A 26,901-nucleotide genomic window follows, 5' to 3' on the forward strand; every position below is an offset into this window, starting at 1 on the left:
AGCAATTTGTAATTTCTGTTTGAAATGAAGAAAATAAATCATTTAAAAAATTTTGCTCTTCTCAGCCCGTGTGTTTTATATGGAGCTGTCACTTTTGCCTGCCCAACAGATCTCCAATACATATGTACTCTGCAAACACCCTATACGGCTCGCATACTCAATCAATCCTGCAAATATCAATCAATCCTGCATAGAACAATACTAACGTGACTAGTAGGCCCTATTGTGATAATAGATACGATATTTTGATAAAATCATGCATTTTCCATTTTGGACTTATGGCCAACATTTTGCATCAAATACTCCTATGTGCGAAGTAAAACTGAAATATTTAGACGAGTTGAGGAATTTCGTTTAGACGGGATTTTGAATGACAAGTGCACTCAAAACAAAAAGTCGTCAAAGTTCTTACTTATTGGTAGAGTTTTAGACCAGAGCGTAGATGCCAGGTTTTGCTCGAACGATTGTTCGAACTTCCACTTCTGTTCTGTGCTGATACCGTCCGTTATTATGTCAGATGGTGTAAAAAGCTGGATAGCGCATCACTGTGCGATTACAGCGCACTACTTGCGACACACAAAACCAGAATAAAATTGAATGTCACACAGCTATCCACCTATTCGCGTGCGTAATGACGGCTATTGGATACAACTTTCGGAAAACGTTAGCATGCTTTTGGCAGCTTTGTTCACGTTAAGTTAATATTTCCAGCCTTAATTGTCGTTGTAGAACTTTCAAGCATACGTGAGCGAAGTTCCCAAAAGCAAATAAACATTGTCGAAAAACGTACCCACTAGCCGCCATTAAGCGCGCGAAAAGGTGGATATGCATACAATTATTGTTCATATTTTCTAGTAAATTATCCATGTTAACAGAAACAGAATGTAGCCTTTCGATCCTGAAATGATCGTTTACATGCTGACTATTTACTAGATTTACTAGAATAATGTTTCACATATGTAGTATTATATACGTGGTAGTGCCTAATTTTAGAGGGTATTTAAGGTGAAATTAGTCGTCATCGATTCTGCCAATTTCAAAAGCAGTTTTTTTGTTTGAAACAAAAATTCTGTTAATGAAAATATATTCGCTGTGTTCAGATTGGCAAGAAGAAGGCAGTATTTATATTTTTACCACCAGACCCCAGCTATTGGGTCCAAAAACTGCTTTCGAAATTGGGCTCTCCGACGAAAAGTTAATGACTGCTATTTTCCTGTTAAACAAATCATGTTCGAAAAACAGGTATATTAAGTGATCTCATTATTCATAATCTTTTTAACTTTTCACTATTGATTTAATAATGTCCTGATTTATTCCAGTGTCATTTTCTTTGCAAAACTTCCTTTCTGCACGATTTTTCCTGTACCAAATTCTATTTTGACAGCAGTTCAAATAATAAACATTGTGAGCTTTTTTGATAAGTTTCAAGCAAACAAACCGGCGAACAGCGCAAAATGTTGCGAAAACAAATTTAATTTGATTGGCATATTACACTGTTTTACAAACCGCCAAATTTTATTGGAAAAGCTCGGCGACATTTTGAAAAAAAAAATTTGTTCGAATATTTGGTTGGGTCAGTACACGGGTTTTCAAATTTATTTGATGAAATAGATCAAATATTGGATGATTCAGCAAACAGTGTACTAGTACCTTTATGCCCACGATTCTACACGCGGGTGGGAGTACAAGGCCTCTCGAGTGATCGGCATAAGCTGTATAAAAAAAACGATGCTTATTCCAGCGTGTTCGTTAGAATGAGACCACGTGTGTGAGAAAATTAGACCAGTGCGGGTTTCGCAACACTACAAAAAAGCCAATCCTAGCTTCCGTAATAGACTGAAAACGCCAGGAAGAGTATAGTAAAAATTACGGACCTAACAGTCGACAGGAGACAGAAGTTTTCAAATTTTTGGACGGTTTCGAGTTCCGTCGAGTTTTCCAGCCATAATTCAGGAACAACGAAAATCAAAATTGGAAATTTTTACCTCTAAAAAACTATTATAAACTAGTAAAATAAAAACAAATATTTTTGTGAGTAAGAATGTATGTTCCGCCATAACTCCGAAACATCTACATAGATGGTTCTTCGTCAAACTTGGCACTCATATTTGACAGGAAAGCATCAGTGCAGGGGAGTTGATAAAAGATGGAGGCGATCTCTTACAAGTTGGGAGGAAGATTCAAATGGGTAAAGGGGTGCGTTTCTGTTATATTTGGAACGATGGCAGTTGTACAAGTGACTGGACGACAAGAGACTTTCGAATATGGGGAATAGGGTGCAAATTGGCAAGAGGGAGGTTGAAAAACGTAAAGAAAGATGTTGTGTCCATTTATAGGGATTACCGAAAAGAACACAGATTTGCAAGTGACTGGGGACAACAGGAGGGGGAGCTGACAAAGGGTAGATACATTCAAATGAAGAAATGTTCCGTGATCGTCGTAAGGGGGGCCGGTTACCAACGGGACTGTGATATTCACCATGCAATATGTGACGAAAGTGTTGCGCTTTGCACACCACCGCCAGCGGCGGTGGCTGCGAACGGACTGAACTCAAGACTCACTTTTATTATCCTATTTATACATATTTCGACAGCTTATTGTTACTATGGGCTCTATTCTGTAAGTCACGTCGAGCAACTCGGCTCGACTCAGTCACTGTCGAGTGTCGAGTGCAAGAAGAACGGGCAGCATAGCGGCTCAATGCACGACCAAAACAAAGCTAGCTCAGGCGTCACTTGCTAACCGTTTAGTCACTAGCTTTTTGGCGGTGGACTCAGTCGAGTTACTCGACAAAATCGGGTCGCCTGTGACTTACATAATACCAAAAGTCGACTAGTCGAGCAAAGTGACACTCGACGTGACTTACAGAATAGGGTCCTATATCTAGCCAGAACAACAATGAGACAAAGCGCTATTGTTGTTCTGCTAGATGTGAAGGTCAACGCGGTCATATTGCGGCTTTGTGCCGCAACATACTCCCGCACCAAAACCGAAGGTTTTACACTGCGATATACAAAACGAGAATGATTCTAGGTCTTAGCAGTAAGGCAAAAAATTTAACTGGTGAGTTGTAGGTGAAATCTCGTAGACTGACTATCACTTGAACTGGCGCAGAGCGGCCGGAATAACGTAACTGGACCGTGTGTCCCTACAGAATGGCACGGAGTGGCCGGAATAACGTATCTGGACCTGGTGTCCTCCCAACATGGAGCCGAGTGGCTGGATCATCAAAAACGAATTGGCGCTGGATGGCCGGATTATCACAACTGGACCTGGCGTCCTCACAAATTGGCGCTGATTGGCCGGATTATAACAACTGGACCTGGCGTCCTCACAAATTGGCGCTTGGTGGCCGGATTTTATCACACATGAATTTTTCTACGATGTACCGATGAAACGAAATGGATGAACGTCAAGTGTCAGTGAGTTAGCTTCCTTCTGGCGAACGACCCAGATGAAATTTCTATTCGCAACTGAGCACTTGCTGATAAGAATACACCCTCGGATGCTGCAAGCTTCGGTGCTGTACAGCCCTCCTACTACTAGCTGTATCCAAAAACCGGGGATACAGAAGCTGAATGTATTTTACTAAGCGGCTGTGATTCGCCCACACCGGCATAGCTCCGCTCGGGGATTTGTTGCTAAGCGGCTGCGAAGTCACCCACACCGGCCTAGCTGAAGCGTAGTGAATGAAATCCTATTTCGACTATCGATATGCCGTACTTCCTCTGGAACGACGAGCACAGCAAGGTTCAGCAGCATCATCCCACTACGTGGATGCCAAATGTAATACACTTGTAGCAATGCAGCAACACGGTCGATGGATTTGATGTCCCGTTAGTAAACTGTTACTGTTCAAGTCACTACCCCACTACCGAAAATATCACGTGTTACTGTGGACCGATAACACGATCGATAAAACTGAAGTCCCGTTGGTAAAACGTTGTCAGTGCCAGGACAAATCCTGGTCACGGCACCAATGTTCCGTGATCGTCGTAAGGGGGCCGGTTACCAACGGGACTGTGATATTATTATGCAATATATAAACACGTGTTGCGATTTGCACACCACCACCGCGGCGGTGGCTGCGAACGGACTGAACTCAAGACTCACTTTTATTATCCTATTTATACATATTTCGACAGCTTATTGTTACTATATCTAGCCAGAACAACAATGAGACAAAGCGCTATTGTTGTTCTGCTAGATGTGAAGGTCAACGCGGTCATATTGCGGCTTTGTGCCGCAACAAAGGGTTTGGTTTCTTTTTAATTCATTCAAAACATGAATTGTTTCATGACTGGATAATACAATAGCCGCATCGGATTCTTACACTTTCAGACAGAACAAGCCACAGCGATTTCGAGTATGGGAAAATCATAATCTGGATTTTAGCCGCATTGATCAGCTCGTGTATTGTTCGTAAACTAAGACAATACGTTACCTCCTATGGGAGGAGGGACGTCATATGTTTATATGTTATCCAGAATGGGCCCCAGGATACTTCCTTGAGGCACACCTGGAGGGATGTTAAATGTTTGCGAACACCCGGTTGTCGTGCCACACATTGTCGAATGCCTTTTTGGATATCGAATAGCGCCATCGTTTTGTACCGAGCAGCCTGTTCTTTTGCCTGAAGAATATGTTTATTTTTCGTGTATATAATGTGGCAATTTTGAACTATCCCAGCTCCGTATGCAGTTTAATTTTATCATACATCATCACACATTGCCGATTCTCAAAAAGGAATAATTTAATCAATAGCGCGTATTAGCTGTGATGCTTTTCCCAGAAACCATTTTAATGACAGAACCGTTGATAATAATCGCAAACCACGTGTGCGGTTCAGAAATAAATTGACACAATTACCGGAATGGAACATTCCGGCGAAAATAATAGCATAGCCAAAAACCAATATTTCAGCTAACATTATGTGTCAAAACCATTCCAAATTAAACGTACCGTTCAGTTCCAGAGTCTTCGAACCGGCGAATGAAATTGCCAGCATTTCGATGTGCATTAAAAATCGGTTTTTGTGACCCAGATAATAATAGACTGACATCGGTGGCTGCTCGCTGCGGTTAAACATATGTGTATAGACAGGACAGGGCCCGCGGAGTAAACACAAACACACGCACACGCAAACCAATTTTCATTGAGGCAGATCCCGACGGAATTGCCACCGCCCGCCACCGTGGTTCCTCCCCAACCAGTGTCAGGAGAAGCGGTAACTAATGTTTACATTCCTTCGTTCATGATGATGTGATCGGCATGCGCCGACATACATGGCCGCGGTGACCCTTATTTTCCTTGTTACGGAATTAAATTTCCTACTAAAATAAGCTAATGGAAAAAAATTCATTCCTCTTATCTTTTGATTGAATTTGATCGTGTTGGCATCCGTAACTAATTACTAGTTTAAAAAGAGTTCGATTCCAATGGTCACCTCTTTAAACATAGTTACTACCCCGGGTGGGACAACACCCGAAAGTTTTCAACTTCAGCGCTGCCCTGCCTGTGCCTGCACTGGCACCGACTGGTTGGGAGGCAAGAGACAGCAAGAGAAATAAGTTCTATTTTTATCGGAACGGTCTTTTCAATAATTCGGGTTAATCGAGCGACGATCACGACCATCGTTGCCTGCCGCACAACTGGATGCTTTCGATGCCAGGCGTGGATAATAATGCTGATAGCATCAAATTTCGTGGAAATTTGGAGGAAACGAACAAAAAATGGATGGGTGGATTCACACCCCAAATGCTGGTTGATGTTTTGCGTGCTTTTACATGTGTTCAATGAAATGACAAGGCCTTGTAAACAATAAATTAACTAAAAAGATGTCTTTGCAAATTATAGTGTTGTCACGCTACTAGGAATAATTTACCAAATGTTTATTATTCTAAAATAAACTGCCACTGTAGGAAAGTGTCTTTTTCTGTACAACGGAATTAGCTGCCAAGCACGCACAGGAGGAAATTTCACTTTCATCGCATCATAGACGGACCCCCATGGAGTGATTCACGGAACCCACCTCTGCTGTACATGAATGGCACCACGTTTCCGTTTACTCGACGTTGTAAATCCGGCACAGCAAACAGTGTAGGCGAACATCCTAAGTTGTGTTTATCTTCAAGCTGATAACCACTGAATGTGATATTTTATCGCAGATCCTGCAGCAGAATTTTGTATTATCAACACAGGCGGTGCGGCGGCCGGCCGGCACACTGTGGGTGGAATTTGAGCCAACGCCAACAAAATGCTATCAATACTCCTTCACGGTATCAATGAATATCCACTTGAAAAAGTATTATGGTTGGGTTTACATCAAATAGACACCTACCGACATTACTGGCATTAAGTGCAGTGTATTTTGCCCTTTTCCCACAGAAAAAAATAATAGTTTCACTTTAAAAGTGTGTCGGGTGTCACAGAAACGATCCAGTTTCGAAATCAACTGGGAGAGTTTGTTGTAAGAATGTTGTCAGAATGTCCCATTTTGAAAAACTTCAAGGCATACATCCACTTGGGATGTACGAAATGGTGACGTAGGATATAATATTTAGTTTTAGTTTAATTTTCGGACAATTTTATCAGTTTATTAGACTTATTGATTTTGCAATTGGTACAACTTTTTTCAAAATATTGTTCAATATCAGTTAAATCACCCAATTGCATTTACACACACTGTAGTTTTGATTGATTAAACAAAAAGGAAACTATACCTAATAGAACTCTAATTTAACATACATAACATTTTCGAATTATGCTTAGTAGAGGTGGTACAATAAAATGGGCAAAATCGGTGCATTAAGAGCAGGACAGCTCTGATTGTGACAATAATTTGAAAAGTAGTTACTTTCTAAGTAATACGCAATCTTGTTAGCGGACTGATATAGAACACTAGTAAGTGAATGTTCATTGCATCTGTCAAGTTTTGTTAATTCTGTCCCCTGTGTCAATGGTTATCAGACGCGATATGAATGAAAATAAATGAAGAATTACCAGCAACTAACTGGTATGATGAACCAGATACAACTAACTCAAGAATAAAAGAATAGACAGCTCAGTTCAAGAATAACTGCGTTAAAATAAATAATATAACAGTCCCGGTGAGGTGGTTGGCATTCACACCTCTCACGCCGAGGACCCGGGTTCAAATTCCAACCCCGCAGAAGTCACGAATGACCCTGTTAAAGTGACTATAATCTAACAAAAAAAGCTACTTTTTCGAACAAAACTTCAGTTTTGACTTGATTTCAGTGGCCGACTCACAAAATTCAGCAAGAAGAAGGGATGGTTGTGCACTTGGTCGATACGATTTACTCTCAAAACATAAACTTCGGTTAGGTTCAGTTGAGAAAAATAGTCGGGACGGGTAACTTTTTCCTCCAATAGAAGTGAATGAAACCGCAGGTGTAGGGTAATTGATCTTGAATGGACCTATTTAGCGCTTTTTAACACCACCACTCGCACTCCTGCTCAATTTACTCGTCATTTATAAATAACTAGCTGACCCGACAAACTTCGTATTGCCACAAATTAACCTGTGTTGTACATAAATCATGAATCTCGGATGATCTTTATCACTTCTCGAGTTTTGCAAGTCCCCCAGTGGGCGGCGCTTCCGACGGCGGGTCACCGGCAACACTCGCGACCGGCTCGTCCTGAATGATCTAGTGTTACTATAGATAGTTTTTGTGGTCTTGTTATTGATTAATGTTTTATGGAAGAGTCTCGAATTTCTCGAGTTGGATTAGTTTTTGAGTTTCGCCAAAATTTCTGTTTTATTTGTATGAGAGTCCATATCCCCCCTACCACAGGGGTGAGAGGTCTCTAACTATCATAAAATAAATTCAAGACTCAAAAATCTCCTACATGCTAAATTTGGTTCCATTTGCTTGATTAGTACTCAAATTATAAGGAAATTTGTATTTCATTTGTATGGGAGCCCACCCTCTTAAAAGGGAAAGGGGTCGTAATACACCACAGAAAAAAAATTCTGCCATCTAAAACTCTCACATGCCAAATTTGGTTCCATTTACTTGATTAGTTCTAAAGTTATGAGCAAATTTGTATTTCGTTTGAATGGGAGCCCCCCCCCCCTCCTAAAAAGGTAAGAAGTCCTAATTCATCATGGGAAAAATGGTTGCCTCCAAAAACACCCACATGCCAAATGTTGTTCTATTTGCTTGATTAGTTCTCGAGTTAGGAGGAAATTTGTATTTCATTTGTACAGGAGCCCTCCCTCTTAGAGTGGGGAGGGGTCCTAATTCACCGTAGAAAATTTTCTTGCCCTCGAAAACCTTCACATGCCAAAGTTGGTTCCATTTGCTTGATTAGTTCTCGAGTTATGGGGAAATTTGTATTTCATTTGTATTGGAGCCCCCCCTCCTAATGTGGGAAGAGGTCCTAATTCATCACAGAAAAAATTCTTGCCTCCAAAAACACCTACATGCCAAATTTGGTTCCATTTGCTGGATTAGTTCTCGAGTTACGAGGAAATTTGTATCTCGTTTGTACAGGACCCCCCCTCCTAAAGTGGGGAGGGGTCCCAATTCATCATTGAAAAAAAAATTGTCTCCAAAAACACACACATGCCAAATTTGGTTCAATTCGCTTGATTAGTTCTCGAGTTATGAGGAAATTGGTATTTCATTTGTACAGGAGCCCCTCTTCTTAAAGTGGGGAGGGGTCCTAATTCACCATAGAAAATTTTCTTGCTCTCGAAAACCTTCACATGCCAAATTTGGTTGCATTTGCTTGATTAGTTCTCGAGTTATGAGGAAATTTGTATGGAAGTCCCCCCTCTTAAAGGGGAGAGGAGTTATAATTCCTCTTATAAAGAGGGGAGGGGTCTCAATTCACCATAGAATAAATTCTTGTCACCAAAAAAAAACACCCACATGCCAAATGTTGTTCTATTTGCTTGATTAGTTCTCGAGTTAGGAGGAAATTTGTATTTCATTTGTACAGGAGCCCCCCCTCTTAGAGTGGGGAGGGGTCCTAATTCACCGTAGAAAATTTTCTTGCCCTCGAAAACCTTCACATGCCAAAGTTGGTTCCATTTGCTTGATTAGTTCTCGAGTTATGCGGAAATTTGTATGGCAGCCCCCCCTCTTAAAGGAGAGAGGAGTTACAATTCCTCTTATAAAGAGGGAGGGGTCTCAATTTACCATAGAATAAATTCTTGTCACCGAAAACACCCACATGCCAAATTTGGTTCTATTTGCTTGATTAGTTCTCGAGTTATGAGGAAATTTGTATTTCATTTGTATAGGAGCCCCCCCTCCTAAAGTGGGGAGAGGTTCTTATTCATCATAGAAAACATTCTTGCCTCCAAAAACACCTACATGCCAAATTTGGTTCCATTTGCTGGATTAGCTCTCGAGTTATAAGGAAATTTGTATTTCGTTTGTATAGGAGCCCCCCCCCCCCTCTTAAAGTGGGGAGGGGTCCCAATTCATCATAGAAAAAAATTTTGTCTTCAAAAACACACACATGCCAAATTTGGTTCCATTTGCTTGATTAGTTCTCGAGTTATGAGGAAATTGGTATTTCATTTGTACAGGAGCCCCCCCTCTTAAAGTGAGGAGGGGTCCTAATTCAACATAGAAAATTTTCTTGCCCTCGAAAACCTTCACATGCCAAATTTGGTTCCATTTGCTTGATTAGTTCTCGAGTTATGAGGAAATTGGTATGGAAACCCCCCCTCTTAAAGGAGAGAGGAGTTATAATTCCCCTTATAAAGAGGGGAGGGGTCTCAAATTACCCTAGAATAAATTCTTGTCACCGAAAACACCCACATGCCAAATTTGGTTCTATTTGCTTAATTAGTTCTCGAATTATGCAGAAATTTGTGTTTCATTTGTATGGGAGCCCCCCCTCTTAGTGGGGGGAGAGGTCTCTAACCATCACTAAAACCTTTCCTGGCCCTAAAAACCTCTACATGCAAATTTTCACGCCGATTGGTTCAGTAGTTTTTGATTCTATAAGGAACACAAAACAGACAGACAGACAGACAGACAGACAGACAGACAGACAGACAGAAATCCTTCTTTATAGGTATAGATATGTGGTGATGATACTATTTGTTGGAAAGTACCACCTTTTTTCTACACTATCAGTACTTTAAAAATGTATAATTGATGAAACTTTTATTAAATATATCGTTTTTTGCCAAAGCCTTTTTTTGATCTTGAATGGACCCAACATGATCTTGAATTGGACCTATTTTTGATTTTGAAATGGACCTAAATTTGGATTGTCACAGTTTCTTCGATGTAAATGAACAAAATAATAACAAAGAATTTTTTTTAATAGTACAACTATACTACTGTTATTTATTAATAGGACACAAGGTTGAACAGCTTTTACCTTCCTTATACTCTGTTAGAAAGGTATGAAAGTCGGTTGAAAAATTTGAAATCGGTCACAGTCACCGAGGATCTTGTTTTTATGTCAGCCCAACAATTGAACATTGTTTCAGTGACTTGATATGCGTTGTGTATGTATCTGTGTGTGACATTTGTATATTGGGAATTTATTATTACCTGTTGTTCAGATATGGTTGAAACGATTTCCACGTCATAAAAAAATTATGTCGCCTATTAGTTTCAAAAATTTAAACCATTCATTAAAAATATGTTATATAACTTGTATTAAACGTAGTTCAACAAGTACAGTGGGGTTCGAGTTTTTATTTAGTGACTACATATTTCGAAAGGTCAGACTTTTACTGACGTAGGACTACGTCTTACTGCAAATCATCTAAAGGTATGCGACAGCCCCAGTCGAACATTTTGAATATAAAACCGTTGCAATCGTGAAAAATTCGTTAATTAGTGGTAATTATTCAATTTTTGACACATTTATATGCAATTTTTTCAGTTGAAAAATGGTCTAGATTTTGCCACGGTTTCGATTTTGGCAACATAGGCGACACGCATTTGTTGTCAAATTCGAAATCATCTGGGTCTCTCAGAGTCACTCAATTCCGGTGGACAAGGAGGTATTAATTTTGTCACAAGTCAGAGGGGAGAGGTGCTTAAAGAAAACTTTACATCCCCCAAGAAAAAAATCAGAGGGGTTGTGTATAAGATACGACCACGGATGACGTAGTACAACGTTAGTCCGGTTGCATGATTTTGAATATTTTACTAAACTGATTTTTAATCTATCTGTCAATCGACCAAAAGGTGATGTGAAGTCAACCTGCTTACTTATCGACGGAATATAAGGCCCCCCCCCCCCCCCTTTGGAAATTGGCTTGAAAAATCGGAAGCCTAAAAAAATTGGAGGATATGAGTATAAAATCAATTGTCCGTGGGCTCTACAGCCTGAAAAACTCGAAAAATGACTGTACTTAACACTTCTAGCACGAAACAGAAATGGAAATTCGAATTCGGAGTTTCCGAAAATCGTCCAAAAAAAAATCTCTCGTTTTTGTCTTCTTTTCGTACATTTTCGCATTGAAAATAATAACGTATATATTAAAAGCAAGAACAGATTTGGTTTTCACGCTTAAACTTTAAATAAAAATGCTTCAAACCCATGTTCACTTTGTCCCCCCCCCCCTTTAGTGGCCCAACACCGGAAGGACAAAAACTTTATAAAATATTTGTAATGGCCTAATTTTACTTTATTCTGAGCCTCATAATTATTTTAACTAAACTAGAAAATTATCAAATACAATATTATTTTTTTAGGCATATCCAGTTTGAAAATGGTCCAGATATTGATCCAAATTTTATATTTTTTGCACCATATCATTATCCAGGCCTTTACCTAATTTCTAAATCCTCCATTGACGCACAGATGATTTTATTGCCAAACCGGGTAATTTTGTAGGACGGTTGGGCATCACAAAGTTTCACGAGGGTGAGGAAGTTGGCGTTCTTAACCATCAAAAGTGGCTGCTTCTTTTTACTCAGACGAGTCTGATTTTGTGACTACAGGATCCGGTTGAATTTTATCGGCCTTAGGGTTTTCGGTCAGCGCGCTAAAGGTGTTTTGAAGCTTTGGTATATGCTTGATTAACGTGTTTAAACTATTTCTCATCTGAGTTTTGTCAAAACTTAAACTTACAGCAAAACTTTTTGCTGTATTTATATGGAAAATACAGGACGTTTTTTTTAGAATGGGATTTGACTACTTTGTCCATTAATTTGAACTTTTGTAGTAGGCTGGACGTTATTTGTCCATGAAAGTAGTACAGGACGTTATTTGTCCATGAAAAAAATTTTGATTCCAACCATTTTTACGATGTTGCCTGTAGATAGTTAAGCAGGGATAACCACTTTAAATAGAGTTTGGAATATTAACTTCGAATTCTCAATTTGAAGTTCCAATATTAAAGTTTCCTATACAATAAAGCTATATATAAATCTTCAGAATTGTATTCTCAAATAACTTGTTTCATTCTTCTGTGCATTACTTTTAATGATACAAGAATTGTCCCGTTTAGCATAATTTGGGAATTTTTTTACATAGGGCGAATAAATTGGGAAAATTTTGCTCTACTTATATAGATTACTTATATAGATTATATAGATTACACTTTTGCTTCGTGCTAAAACAAGTACGTAAAATCCCCTACGGCCCTACGACTCCTTGAAGATAGTCGTTCAAAAAAACCATGAATTGCGGTACCATGGATTGGCAATGGGGGGCTTATCCGAATTGAAAAATTCCAAAACGACATGAAAAAACATTAAATTATCTCGTGTTTGATCCATCCTTTTTTAGAATTCGAACACATAACAAAATGGCGGACATTGAAACATAAAAGTATGGTTTTTAAGCGAAAAAAACTTTAAACATTTCTAAAAAATACAAAAATTACAATATCAAGAAAAGGATGGGTCAAACACTAGATAATTTTGTTGGCTTTCAAACAAAAAAAGAATCATAAGAATTGCTTGAGCCGTTAGTGAGATATTTAAGGTACCGACTTTCAAAACCTGGTTTCGAGAAAAATGACGTTGAAGTTTTTACTCGTTGTTTAATCGCTCCAGACATGCGCGGTACAAATAGCTGTAACTTTGTCAATATTTGGAATTCATGCAAACGACTTCACACACATATGGTCAAAATGTTAATCTTTCGAAATAATCAATAAAAAAAATTTAGGCTTTAAAAAATTGAAAAGGTATTATGCCCCCTTAACAGAAAGCAGGTAGTATCCGTCTTATCTTTTGATCCATCTTATCTTTTAATCAATGATGGTTAAAATTTTTGTGCAATACTGAGAATAAATTAAGTTTATATTGTTTTAAGCATAAAATGACATATGTTAGCTAAATAATTAGGAAGACTTTTTAGTTTCAAAACTAGAGGCTACAGTGTACAAACACTATGAAGCAACTGCGAAAAAGGATGAGTGATAGTTAGTTTTATCAACATAATTAAGTTTTTATTTAGGCTATAAATCAAGCCTACTTTCAATATCCCGTGCTTATAGATTAATTATAAACGGAGATACTATAGTGACAACAAGCAGTTTTATGGAATGTACAACGGCGTGTTCGTTAGGCAATGGCAATGATAGCTACCGCCAGTGATGTCTCGGAGCGCAAAACTAGGTCCATTCTAAAATCAATACTAGGTCCATTCAAGATCAAAAAAGGGGGTTAACATTTTTAAGGAATTTGAAGATTTTACTGGTTTTACTGAACTTTTAAATACCTAAATTGAAATTACACATATTTTAGCATCATTTTAAGAGTATTGTTTTATTTCAAACCAGAAGGGTTCCGGGTAGTAACAGTTTGAAAATACTCTATGGTGACTGCCAAAACGCTGAAAAACAGCTACTTTTAAATAAGCGGCAATAAAGTGGTTTTAGCTATAATTTTAATTTAATTTTAATATATTTACGTTCAGAAATGATTAAAGATAAACATAAAAGCTAAATACAGTACAAAGACTTGATAATTATATCCTAAAATTCTTATTTAAAAATAGGTCCATTCAAGATCAGAATTCGACTAGGTCCATTTCAAAATCATTTACCCTATAATAAAATCGTCGTCTGGGGCAAGGGAAGCAAAGTAGTTGTGCTTGCATGTGATTGACTGAAAAATAAAAATTGAAAAAAATTACTTTTCAGTCAATTTTGACCGTTTATCAATTGCATAATGGTCACAATCATTACACTAAAAAAATACTATAACTTCTATCTATTACTATGGTAGAAGTTATAGTAATTTTTTAGTGTAATGATTGTGATCATTATGCAATTGATAAACAGTGAAATGTGTAAAATTTCTATACATTTTTTCTATCCAACGACATATTGACGTTGAAATTCCATGCAGTGGTAAAAGAGCTATTGATATTTGAAATCTTCCATTCAAACGTTACAGTTTCGTTTACATTTTCACTAAGTGCTTCCCAGTATAATAAACAAAGACATAGTCCTACGTCCAAATATGCAGGAAGCGCTAAACAAGATAGAAATCAGACAAAAACAAGACAGAAAGAAGACAGATACCATGTAGAAGCAATCCAGAAACAAGATAGACGTGCTGAACAAAGCCTCCCTCGAAGACGGTTAGATTGCCATCAAAACAGCAATCAACAGTGTAGCAAAGCATCGTCATTACGACTACGTTATGACGATTAATGCAGGAGTTTCATGGATGAGCTCTCAGTTATTCAGTTATAAAGGACGAGGCAGTGAGAATAGATGTTCAACGCGTAGTAAATGACTGAAGCATAGTAAGTCGAAACGTCCGCTGAAAACGTTTTAGTTCTTATTTCTCACCGAAAAAGTCAACAAGAGTAACATATTAAATTAACATTAACTTATTTTTACTAGCAGGACGACGAAATTATGCAGGCCCTTACGACTTGCAAGGTACTACACGTGACGTTGTTCGTCTGTCAGCGTGTTAGCCGCGATTCTCAGCGCGGGTTTTCAGGGAAAGGCCCCGTTCCTATGAAATAGACGAATCTCATGTTTTTAGTCTTGACCTTGAAAAGCGGTCCTACAATTGATGAAGGGACGGTAGGGAAAGAAATGAATATTTTTGGTGAAGGTGGGGAAAGAGCGGAAAGGTGAGGAGGGGGGGGGGGGGGGCGGGGGGTAATGGTAGCTACGCTTAACAAGTAGTCGTTTTGACTGCTACCTTTTGTCCAATGCCTCTTCTCCTCACCTCCATCAAGATCAACATCAGTGGAAAAAATCAAAGAAAGGAATTTTCTAACTTTAGGGTAAATTATTCAATAATATAAAAGATTTATGAATCCTAAAAGTAAAGAAACATGACAAACAAACTAAATTTTGTTCCAAAAATAACATTCATCAGTGAAAAAAATCGTAAGAAAGGAATTTTCCAACTTTAGGGGAGATTAATCAATACTAGAAATACATTTATGACGCCTAAAAGTCAAAAAACATGACACTCAAAAAAAATTTTAGTACCAAAAATATGATTCGATTATCCGGGTGATTCGATTATCCGGGCTGAAAATAAAAGTGAACACCCGGATAATCGAGTCCGGGCTGTATTTTATTACTAGTTGAGTCCCCGATCTTACTCGGGGCGCCTTTGCCTCACAGTAACTTGTACATCAGTTATAGTAATCGAACTGCTTAAAATGCAAAAATCTTAAAATATTATTCCTCTTTTGGAAGTTCCTCCCCATTTGTCTCCCCCTGCTATTCCCCCCTCTTGTCAACCCCTTCAGTTCTGATTCCCTTATATCAAGGAACACGTATGAAAGTTTGATAAAGAACGGTCAAGGCGTCTCGGAATTATCGTCTCCCTCCCCCTATTAGTCCCACCCCCCTTTGTCAATCCTCGGTGCTGATTCTCTGATGTCAAGGAACATGTGTGCCAAGTTTGATAAAGAACGGTCAAGGCGTTTCGGAGTTATGGCCTCCCCCCTATTAGGGACCCTCCTTCCTCGTTTTTGTTAATCCCCTAGTGCTGTTTCTCTTATGTCAAGAAACATGTGTGCCAAGTTTGATGAATAACCACCCAGGCATTTCGGAGTTATGGCCTCCCCCCAGTTACGAAGCCCCCCCCCCCCGCTTTATTTCAGAGTTATGGTCCCCCCCTATTAGTTCCGCCGTGCTAATTTCCTGATATCAAGCAACATCTGTGCCAAGTTTGATAAAGAACGGTCAGGGCGTTTCGGAGGTATGGCCTCCCCCATTAGGGACTCCCCCCTATCAGGGAACCTCCCTTCCTCGTTTTGGTTTACCCCCCAGTGCTAATTCTCTTATGCGAAGGAACAATTGTGCGAAGTTTGATGAATAACAGTCAAGGTATTTCGGAGTTATGGCCTCCTCCCCTGTTGCATACCCCTCCGCCCCCTTTGTCAATCCCCCCAGTGCTGATTCTCTTATATCAAGGAACATGTGTGCCAAGTTTGGTGGAGATTGGTCAAGCCGTTCTGGAGTTATGGTGGAACATACAAACATACATACAAACATACAAATATACTCACGCTCACTTTTATATATAAAGATTAAACTTCTCCAAAGACACTATGCCTCAAAAATAACTCATTTATACGTTACAGCAAACTTTTGTGATTTTGGTTGTTTCATTAGGGTGATACAAATTTTCGTTTATTTAAATGCGTTCAAAAAGGTATGGTGTCTTCAGCAAAGTTGTAGAACTCATTAAAATAAGCAATTTTGTTAGAATTAGTAATTCTCTATCTCTTTCTCTTAACGAGCTATAAAATTTTTTATCAAAAAATAACACATTTTTCAATTGATTTTTTCTGGGATTCCTTTGGAGATCTCCTGATGCAAATATTTTTTGTTTATAGACGAAATATAGTACTTTCGCCTAATAGTTGTCTAGTTTGCTCGAAGTTGCCCAAAATTGGAAAAAAACTACAAGGTATACAACCCTAAGGGTTGTACGAAAGGGTGACGTAGGACTATATCAGATTATTAGATCGAAGACTAATGTAAACTGCATTTCTGGCATATGTATGTTTATAAGAATATGTGAGTTTAAGTTGTTTAAGTGAATGTTTAAAAGAGAAGCATGAAATATTCAGATCCAATTCTTCATCTAGTGCAATGGTGGCTATGAAAATACGTGGACGTGGGTTCATAAATACTTACAACGCCTGCAACCATTAAGACAACGAAATTTCTTTTAAAAATCACTTGTGTGCATCATAAAGGTTAAAATAGTAATGGATAAACAGCCCACAGATTGTTGTATTAAATATGATTATGCGTAGCTTGACATGTTTCAATCATCTTGCTTTAAATCGCTTGTGGCCTTTAAAAGGGCCATTGGTTACAAATAACATTAAGGGGATATAAACGACTGGAGCTTTTGAAAATTTCATTATTTTTTTATTTCAGAATTTGATTCTGTAGCCTTTTTTGCTTATGTTGATACTAATTTTGCAATGATCCGACCACGGGAAGTGGTCGAAAAACGATCATACACATAAGCATTCCAGTGCGGCGTGGAACAACCTCGACGGGTTAAAACGCCGCTCCTGAAAAACCACGATTTTCAAACTTGATGTAGGGTATTGTCGTTATCGTCGAGCACTGTTATGGTCGGGCCATCACGATTTTACAGTTTTAGTAACTCATGATATCTATTATACAACCATTGTAAAACTTCTTACTGTGATAGCTAACTTTTCACAATATTGTGAGTTTCAATCGTGTATTCAAAACACCCGTACTAAATTCAGTGACTAAATCTTACAAAAAAAGTTTTCCAGGCGCAAAGATCTTTTCTCCAAGAAATGATTCATAAAATGCAATTATCGAGATAAATTTTAAAAATATATTAAGTGTGTTGTGCTGCACACGAAGACTATAGAAAAATCCCCCCAGTAAGGTGTTTGGGAAGGCTAAGGTGGAATACTAGAAAAGCGATATTTGTAAAGGTCGGGCCACAGGAGTAGTCATGGTTGGGCCACCATAATTTTAAGCGCAGAAGCGCAATAATTGCTAGAGAATGTCAGTCACGTAAAATGTGATGAAATAAAGCAGAATTAATACGATAAAAACCTAGATTTTTGTTGTTTTTTTAATTGTAGATGTACACTTCGGAAAAGGCGTAGATGTAGCAATATTGATTTTAAGGGATCGCCAAAATTTCGCAAAAATGCAATTAAAAATAGGGTATTTGTACCTATATGAGCCGTTGTTTACGGAATTCATTCTTTTCATGTCTTTATAAAGAATTTCAATACGTATATCTTAGATTTTCTGTGGTGGCCCAACCTGTACAACATGGCCCGACTATGACAACATTTTTTGTCTTAACGTAAATGCCTATAACTTTTTTGTTTTTCGAGCAATCAGTTCAAAACTTTCCGGAAATATACTTTATTCTTAGACCTGTGTAACGATGTATTTAGATTTCCAAAATTCCTTTTGAAACGAAAGTTATGGGCGAACTCCAAAACGTGGCCCAACCACGAGTAGTTTCTCAGAAGCTACACAACGTATTGGAACAAACTTTTTTTTGTTTTGTTGGTAGTAGCTTGACAAAGACTTTTATAACTTTTGAGCTTTGTAAACGAAACACAGCCAGAGAAAAAAGAAAAAGAAGATAAAATTTGATTTTTTCAGTCGATGGTTCGATCACCTTGACTCAATTTTGCAAGTTACGAGCTACAAAAGACACAGCAAAACTTTATTCGGCAAAAAATGTAAATAATAACTAGTTCTACAAATGTTTCATACAAAATTTTGTCAAATTTTGCTCGGCTGGGACGGTGCTGTCAAAGGAATCAAAATTGAGTCAAAGTGATCGAACCATCCCTGTAAAGGTGACATTACGGTAAGAAAAAATGGAACACGAAGGATTTTGAATTTGCCGAATTTGACGTGTTTGATTCTACTGCATCATGTCGTTTGTCCTCATCATAAGTCCAAAAGTAAATCCTAGTTCAAGTTGAAAAGTCCAATTCCAAGCCGAAACCCATCAGACCTCAGCCCTAGCCGATGATGTCCAGATCCGAGTCCAAGGCCAAGTCCAAGTCACGTCCAACCTGTCTGACGTAGTACTACGTTAGAATTAGATAATTAACGTTCATGTACCTAAGAGTTACGTTCGTGACTTTTCCAATTTTTTCCTAGTTTCACTTCTTGATATATCGAACGGTGTCGTGACTTGCAGCAAGCCAACAAAAAGTTTTCCTTCCCACGCTTTGGTCTGTCGTGTTTATATCCGAGAAAATATCAAAATTCACGCTAGCTACCTGCTAGCTGTGACACAGACCTTTTTTCAGCAGTTTTCCCACCCACTTGAATAGTTTTCCACAAAGAATTCATTTATCGATTCAAATTGTTTCCGAAACACTCTTTTGTCAGTGTGTTTTTTTTGCTAGAAAATATCGTAGGTAATTAATTTTCCACCTTTCGCTCCAAGCTCTCACATCTGCTGCTACCTTTGCTGAAAAAGTTTCTGAATAAAATCGATCGGAAGCCCCCTTTTTTGGTCCCCGATCCTTTGTGACACATTTTCGACGGGGAATACATTTAACTTTCAAATCAGTTAAAACAAAACCCAACCGCTGCGCGCCTAGGAGGTTGCCTGTTTTTCATCTGCTGCTCATATTTTACCCACCGTGAAAACCTACTAAAATATGAATTAATGAAATGAAAGTAATTTGTTTGGTTTACCGATTTGTTGCACATTTTGGCCAGAGGTAAAATTGCTCCTCCGGATGTAAACACCTGTCGCAGTCGTTTCGACCGTGTGCCGTTTGGGTTTCATTCCCCGCGCGCGTTCTCTTCAATGTTGTTCCGTTGCTTTGGCGGTGGTTGGTGCTTGCTGCTGGTGATGCGACTTTGAAGTTTACTTTGGTATTTTGTATGTACACTAACTAACCACACAGTGATCTGGTAAACAACAAGCAGAGAGCTATAGGTACTACTCGGAACGCCAGTCACGTATCGATGACGCGAATCGCGAACTGCTCTCCTCGCCAGCTGGGCTGGGTATGAAGCGCCTATTATGCAAGCCAAAACTGTGTCATGTTCAATTGGTATTCTGACGGAATAGGTTTTTTTCTGCGTTGGCTGGTTTTGACTTGACGCATGCTGAGGCAAGAATTTTAAGCTACTTCAGTCGGTTCAATTGAATGGCGGACAGTTTCAAAGAATTTTGTTGCTAATTTAGAGATTCGTTTTGGTAATGGAATTTTTCGAAAGTGATTCCATCACTGAAAAAGTTAAACTATAATTCAAAGGATGTCAAGTACCTACGCTTTTCTCAAAGAAAAACGAAACTGATTACAAAGCAAACGTCAGGGACGAAAGGGCATTAAAAACTTTTCTTGTTACAGTTTCACCATCGCTAGCTTCTAGGAACTCCAGCTGTTGCAAATGTCATCTAACTTATTTTCTCTTTTTTTATTCTCTCTTTCCCTCAACGGTAGATTCTAAATATGGAAGACGACATGAATTGGTACCGAGCGGAGCTGGATGGGAAGGAAGGACTGATACCAAGCAATTACATAGAGATGAAAAATCACGAGTAAGTATCGTTTTTTAACCTCTGGACCGGATAGCATCACATCATCGTCGCCTTGCGACGACGTTACTGTGGCTGTCGAGAAAATGAATAAAATTCTAATTAAGCTTTTTTGTCTCCACTCGTCGCCGTCGTTGTGTAATCTACGTATGTACGTACGTACCTACCGTACCGGCAGTTGGTACTACGGTCGTATCACCCGAGCCGACGCCGAGAAACTCCTGTCCAACAAACACGAGGGTGCATTCCTGATACGTATCAGCGAGTCCAGTCCGGGCGATTTCAGCCTCTCGGTCAAGTGTTCCGACGGGGTGCAACACTTCAAGGTACTCCGCGATGCACAGGGCAAATTTTTCCTCTGGGTGGTCAAATTCAGCTCGCTGAACGAACTCGTCGACTACCATCGGACCGCCAGCGTATCCCGCTCGCAGGAGGTCAAACTGCGCGACATGGTGCCGGAGGAGGTGAGTTTTGAATTAATAAATAATATGTAAAGCCGTCCTAGATTCCGGGTCGGTCAGCTGTCGGTTTCCGCTGGAATTTGAACTTTGTTGTCATAAGTTATTATACCGTTGGATGGGTTCGAAAAAGTGTTTAAGAAATAAATTAGCTTGGGAAAAGCGACGAGCAGAAACGACTTTTAACAGAAACTTAAAAATGCTTAACGAACTTATGGCTAAGAGCCAGAAAGTTGCAATTGTGGTTCTTTCTGCTAGATTTCACAATTGTGCTTAACTTTAGACATCAATACACCAAGCATGATGTATCCTTTAATTTATACGTTAATAAAATTATTAATTGTTGACTTTTGAACTTGGATTTTTGGCTCTTGAATTTTATTTAGAACTGTTAGGCTGTCAATTGATCTTTTAATCTTTACTTTTGTTAATTGACTTTACATTTAAAATTTGAAATTTCAACGATTGTCATTTGATTTTCGGGATTTGATCCGGTTTTTTATTTATGGCTTTCAACTAGACTTTTATCTTTTGTCGGGAGCGAACGGCTGTATTGTGTAATCCATCAGGTTATACTAAAGGTATGGACTGAGGATGAACTGTCAGGGCCATCGACGCGAATCCAGCAATTATCGAGGCATTACACTCCTCAATTCTGCATACAAAATTCCCTCCCACATCCTGTTTCATATACTGAGGCCGTTGTAGAAACCTTTGTTGACGAATACCAAGGTAGTTTTCGATTTGTGACTTCAAGGCGACGTACGATTTAGTTAAACCAAATGAGCAGTGGTGGATTATCATCCCGTACCCTGCAACCCCATACGAAACTCGTGCTCTATAAAATGTTAATTCTCCCGGTGGTACTACAGAAGCGTCCACGTTGAAAGAAAACAACCGACGAGCTCTTGGCGTTTTTGAGCGTTAGAACCGGCGATCAATTCTTCGCAGCATATTAGAAGAAGTAGTGTGGCGGAGGTAGGTTACGGTGGGCTGGCCGCAAGCATACCGGATTCGAGATCAGCGAAAACAATATTCAGCAGAGAACTCGACAAAGGCCGCCGACTTTGGGGCAGACCCCGTACCCGTTGGATGAGCGCAATTTGCGAGGATGCAACAATAGCGGGTGTTAGAGGCGATTGAAAAGTGGCAGCCCAAAACCGACAAACGTGGAGAAGATCCCTAAAATTGACTTAGATTCGATAAGCAGGTTGTTACCGAAAAAAAATAATTTTTTACCGCCGACTATTTATTTGTCTTTCCTTTCGACTTTGGTTACTGCTTGTTTTACCTTTGTCATACTATATAACAAAGGTTTAGAAATTGGTCGAAAAACGCGAAATAGAACCAAGGCCCGGAGGGCCAATTGTCATATACCAATCGATAGGGTTCGACGAATTGAGCAATGTCTGTATGTGTGTGTGTGTGTGTGTGTGTGTGTGTGTGTGTGTGTGTGTGTGTGTGTGTGTGTGTGTGTGTGTGTGTGTGTGTGTGTGTGTGTGTGTGTGTGTGTGTGTGTGTGTGTGTGTGTGTGTGTGTGTGTGTGTGTGTGTGTGTGTGTGTGTGTGTGTGTGTGTGTGTGTGTGTGTGTGTGTATGTATGTGTGTGCAGCTCATTTTCAATCGCCTGTTTCTCGGAGATGGCTGAACCTCCGCTATTACTTTTGTTTGAAAGGTATTCATGCCTAGTATATCACTATTCAGTTGTTTCATGGTACGACGTTTCGTTTATAGTAATAGGCAAAAATGTAAAAACTACGTGATACGGTTTTTTCCGAAACTACACAACCAATTTTAATGATCTTAGTATCAAATGAAAGCTCTTGCTATCGTTAAACTTTTTACCAAGTTTCATTGAAAACCAATATTCAGTTTAAAAGTTACGCTTAAAAAACCTGTTTTGACAAGGTCCAAATGATCGCCTGTTTCTCAGAGATGGCCAAACCGATTTATGCGCTATTAGTTTCATTTGGAAGGTAATATAGTCGGATAGATCACTATTGAATTGTTTTTTGATTGGACTCTTGGTTTGAAAGTTATGAGCAACCGTATACACCACACCAAAATTAACTATAATTTATAATAATTTTAACCAGGTTAATTTGCCTAATTTCAATAATTTTAATGTCAAACGCGAGGTTTTGACACTACGAATATATATGCAAAATTTCATAAGAATTGGTTTTTCCGGTCAAAATATATTAACTCTCGAACACTCGCTCCAACATTATTGTAACACGGTTACTCGCGCACACAATAGCCCAAAACCAAAGAAAATGCGCGCACTAGAGTTTTTTGAAATTGAATGTTCTATCGTCTGGTAGAATTTAAATTTTGACTAATCCCCCTAAAAGTGAAATAAAAAATTTATTTTCCTTCAGTTTCAATATAACGCATTGATGTGTTCTGCAAAGTTTCCGAGCATATTATTACAAGAAATTTTGTTGAAGACAGTAACCTTCTATCTCTTCAGCGAAGATGAAAAGATCTTATTTATTGTACATACACTTGTAAAATCAGTTTTTCTATTTTAATTCATTTTGTAATTGTTGTATGACTTTTTCATGTATTACAAAGTTGTACGAATAGTAAAAATACACAACATTGCTGAATATAGTATAGCTCTATATCTGCTTGTTTGGGATCTGTAGAGCTTTGATTATAAAAAACACCCTAATTTTGACTCCGAATTATTCGACTACCAATACACGGATACTTTTTAAACATTTTACATTTGCTGATAGTTTTGCTGTATACAGACACCATTTTTCTATATAAAGAAACGAGAGAAAATGCCACTTGGGACCAATTGTGGTACGCCTTACGCGCTGCTTGCTTCGTTTCTGTGATGTCGGTTTATGCTGATCTATTTTCCTAACAAAAGTATTAATGCATCGAATAATTCTGCCATTTTGCTCATAACAAATTTATTGAAGTTAGTTACGTTAGTTACGTTAGTTAAACAATGATTTGTAACTATATAACAATATGGCAATCAAAAACCTACACTTGTTGTACAAAATACAACAGCGTGAGTAACCGAATGTTAATAAAAATTGATGAAATTTATTCAAGAAAACTTTATTGATGTGAATCAAATAGAATGGCATTACAGGAAATTATTCATAGTTCAAAAACTTATAAACTAGACCTTTACTATGCAATGTATATGTTAAAGAATAATATTTCTTCTTACAACTTACTTTTACTTGCACTTACCCACATTAGTAACAACTTACTCAGCAATTTCATGAGAAAAAGAACTATCAAAATTTATAAGTGCTTCTATCTTGTTCAAATTTTGTAAACTTATTCAATTTCCAAAAAATTTTATGTAAACCAACGCACTATGCAACGTTAACCAATAGAAGAATTATTTTCCGAAGACGTGTCGATTTCTATCTCAAATAGCAAGTAAGACCATATAACAAAGGTTGCTTTCACCGCTAGGTGAATTAAATCAGGTTTTTTTTATTAAAAGTGAAGGAGCGTTTTGGTGAGGAAGAATTTTAGACTGGATGATATTGTGAAACTTCGATGTGAGGCCAAAAATATTTTGCGTAGTTCAATTACTGAGTGGGACTCTAATCCACACTCTAATCCACTTTTGGTTTGCGCCCAACTGTTTTGACAATTAAACTATTAGTACACGACACCCTATATTAGATAATTTCACGTCGAGTTTTCGATCAGTCCGGTCTAACCATTCGTACGCACACACCATATGCCCCACCCGCCGACGGTAATTATTTTTATATTATTGTTCTTTCTGCTTCTACCACTGCGAAGATAGACTATTGCAGATTGAATTGTGGTAGGAGCTTGGCAATCGGTGCCGACCGTCGATCAGCACGCTGGTGACCATACCACACCACACCGGGTCGGGTGCGCAATTAACTGCTTGTTAATTTTTTTCCCTAATTTTTGACATTTAAATTGGTCTAAATTGGTATTAATCTAAATAATCGACGCTAATTTCTTTACAATTTGTTAACAAATTTTTCATATCACTACATTTTGTTTTAAAAGTTTACCACTTCTGACTTTTATGCCTATTTAACCTTTGTCTTTTGCCGAGCATTGTTGTTTTCCCCAAAATTTGTTCCCAATGCTGTGATGATGAATAATGAATGACTTAAAATTGTATTTTATGTAGTCTTTTCCTTAAAATATATTTTTATCTCGATGGACGTTACCTTCCCCCACCCCTCTACCCCAAGGACTAACACGCTGAAAGGAATAAAAGACTGCACGGATTTTCGCTTGCCAACAATCTCGTTGGACTTGTCTAGAACAACTCACGTATAAAAACGTACAACCATGGATATAAACGTCCTTGAGAGCTTAAGCCTTCTTTATCGACAGATTTCGCAGCCGGTTATTAGGGCACAGAAGAATTACGGGGATAGAGCAGCAATCCTACTGACTCTATAAGCAGCACCGCACAGTCGAGATTCGAACATACGTGGACTGGCTTGTTAACCCAGCATCGTACCCTGAAGCTAACTTGGCGGGCACAATTCACGTATATTTTCTTCAAACAACGAGTCTCAGTGCGCGAAAGTTGGTAAACAAAAATCAGTTAAGTGGAGAGCGTCTCTTTACTTAACTTGCGCACTTTGAGACGTCACGCCGATGCCGAGAAACAACTCCATTTCCTAAGCGGCCAAATCTAGAACCCGTCGGGGCGTTTTTCTCCCAGCCATTTGGAAAGATTTATATGTTTATTTCGTAAGTTTAGTTCGTTCGCCGAGTCACAAGGCATGCGGAAGAAACGGTTTAGTTAAACTGTTTGCTTAATTTCAACTTTATTGCGCGTACCCTTGGAGAAACCAAGCCGCGCATTCCGAAAATGTTTCTGTTTTATGTTCTACTTCCAACGCGGCTAGTTTTACTTTGCATGGATTATCGGACCCAAGCAAGATCTCTAAATTGGGTTTGATAGAGGGCATGGTCGTTACACTCTCCTCTGCCCCCTGAATCATGAACGGTATTCTTGAATGATACCATACCAATTTCGTTCCTTAAGCTAAAAAGTGTACTAACTTATTGTAATTTGCTCTGGCATAAGAAGCTTCATTACGCTCCCTGAGCCAATACTCTTATAATTAGTTCCGGCAACAGGCTTCATCGTCGATAAAGCAGAGTTCAGCACAAAAGGAAGGCGTGGGTCTGAGAACAAACCCATACTAAACTCATCAGACATTGAACGACCTGATTCTGCTTAGATTCGAGCCCACCACGACCACTCGTTTGTCAAAGCCGTCACCGTAACTTTGAGGGTACAAAGCGTCAGTCGGTTTTTAACGTTCGATTTTTTCAACTGTCGATTTATGACCATTGGGTCTTGACTTTTGAATACTATTGGCTCGCTTCGCTTTTAATTATTATCAACGGAAAACCTAGGTGCTGCATTCCGTATTCGAAACATGACCTTCTGTTTTTATTCGGTAGACTTCGTAGCCAGTTTTTAGAGTACAAGACAATTGTGGGTTATTGCTAAAGCTTGAAATCATTTTGTATCTGGACAGTTATGTGATGGTTCGCCGAAATCGAAGACACTTTCATCTGCGGCGAAAGTTCGTATGCAGGTAGTTATTGCTTCGTTGCATCCAAAAGTTGTTCGATGGAAACTCGGCTGCAATAGTCTGGTTTATCGGAAGGAGCGTTGTGACGGGCGAAAGTTCAAAACAGTTAGAATTGTCGGAGAATCGCCATTTAAAATTTTTGCAGCAGATACAGCTTGCCGAACCATCCTACGGTGCTCGAGTATTTGAAAACCCAGAAGACGACAACGATCGGGATACGGTGGTAGATTTGCTGACTTACGCCAAGGTAAAGGGCCATAAAGAATGTTGTGTCACCGCATCCGTCAGCGTACTTCTGACAGTTTCTAATGGGTTTACTGTCAAATTGACGCTGACGGATGCATTGACGCAGCATTCTCATTGGCCATAAAGTCCC

The 26,901-nt window shown here is 38.8% G+C and overlaps 1 protein-coding gene across 7 annotated transcripts in view; it reads left to right on the plus strand.

Annotated features, from left to right (window-relative positions):
* Positions 1–26,901, plus strand: part of LOC128734088 (growth factor receptor-bound protein 2) — a 101,496-nt gene that overhangs the window by 67,868 nt on the left and 6,727 nt on the right. For all 7 annotated transcript variants that reach the window (XM_053828096.1, XM_053828098.1, XM_053828097.1 and 4 more), the window contains exons 3-4: positions 20,386–20,483; positions 20,659–20,944. In XM_053828096.1, the coding sequence (XP_053684071.1) occupies positions 20,386–20,483; positions 20,659–20,944 (384 nt within the window). The remainder of the gene's footprint in view (positions 1–20,385; positions 20,484–20,658; positions 20,945–26,901) is intronic.

Source organism: Sabethes cyaneus, chromosome 2 (assembly GCF_943734655.1).
Source record: "Sabethes cyaneus chromosome 2, idSabCyanKW18_F2, whole genome shotgun sequence".
Taxonomy (NCBI): domain Eukaryota; kingdom Metazoa; phylum Arthropoda; class Insecta; order Diptera; family Culicidae; genus Sabethes; species Sabethes cyaneus.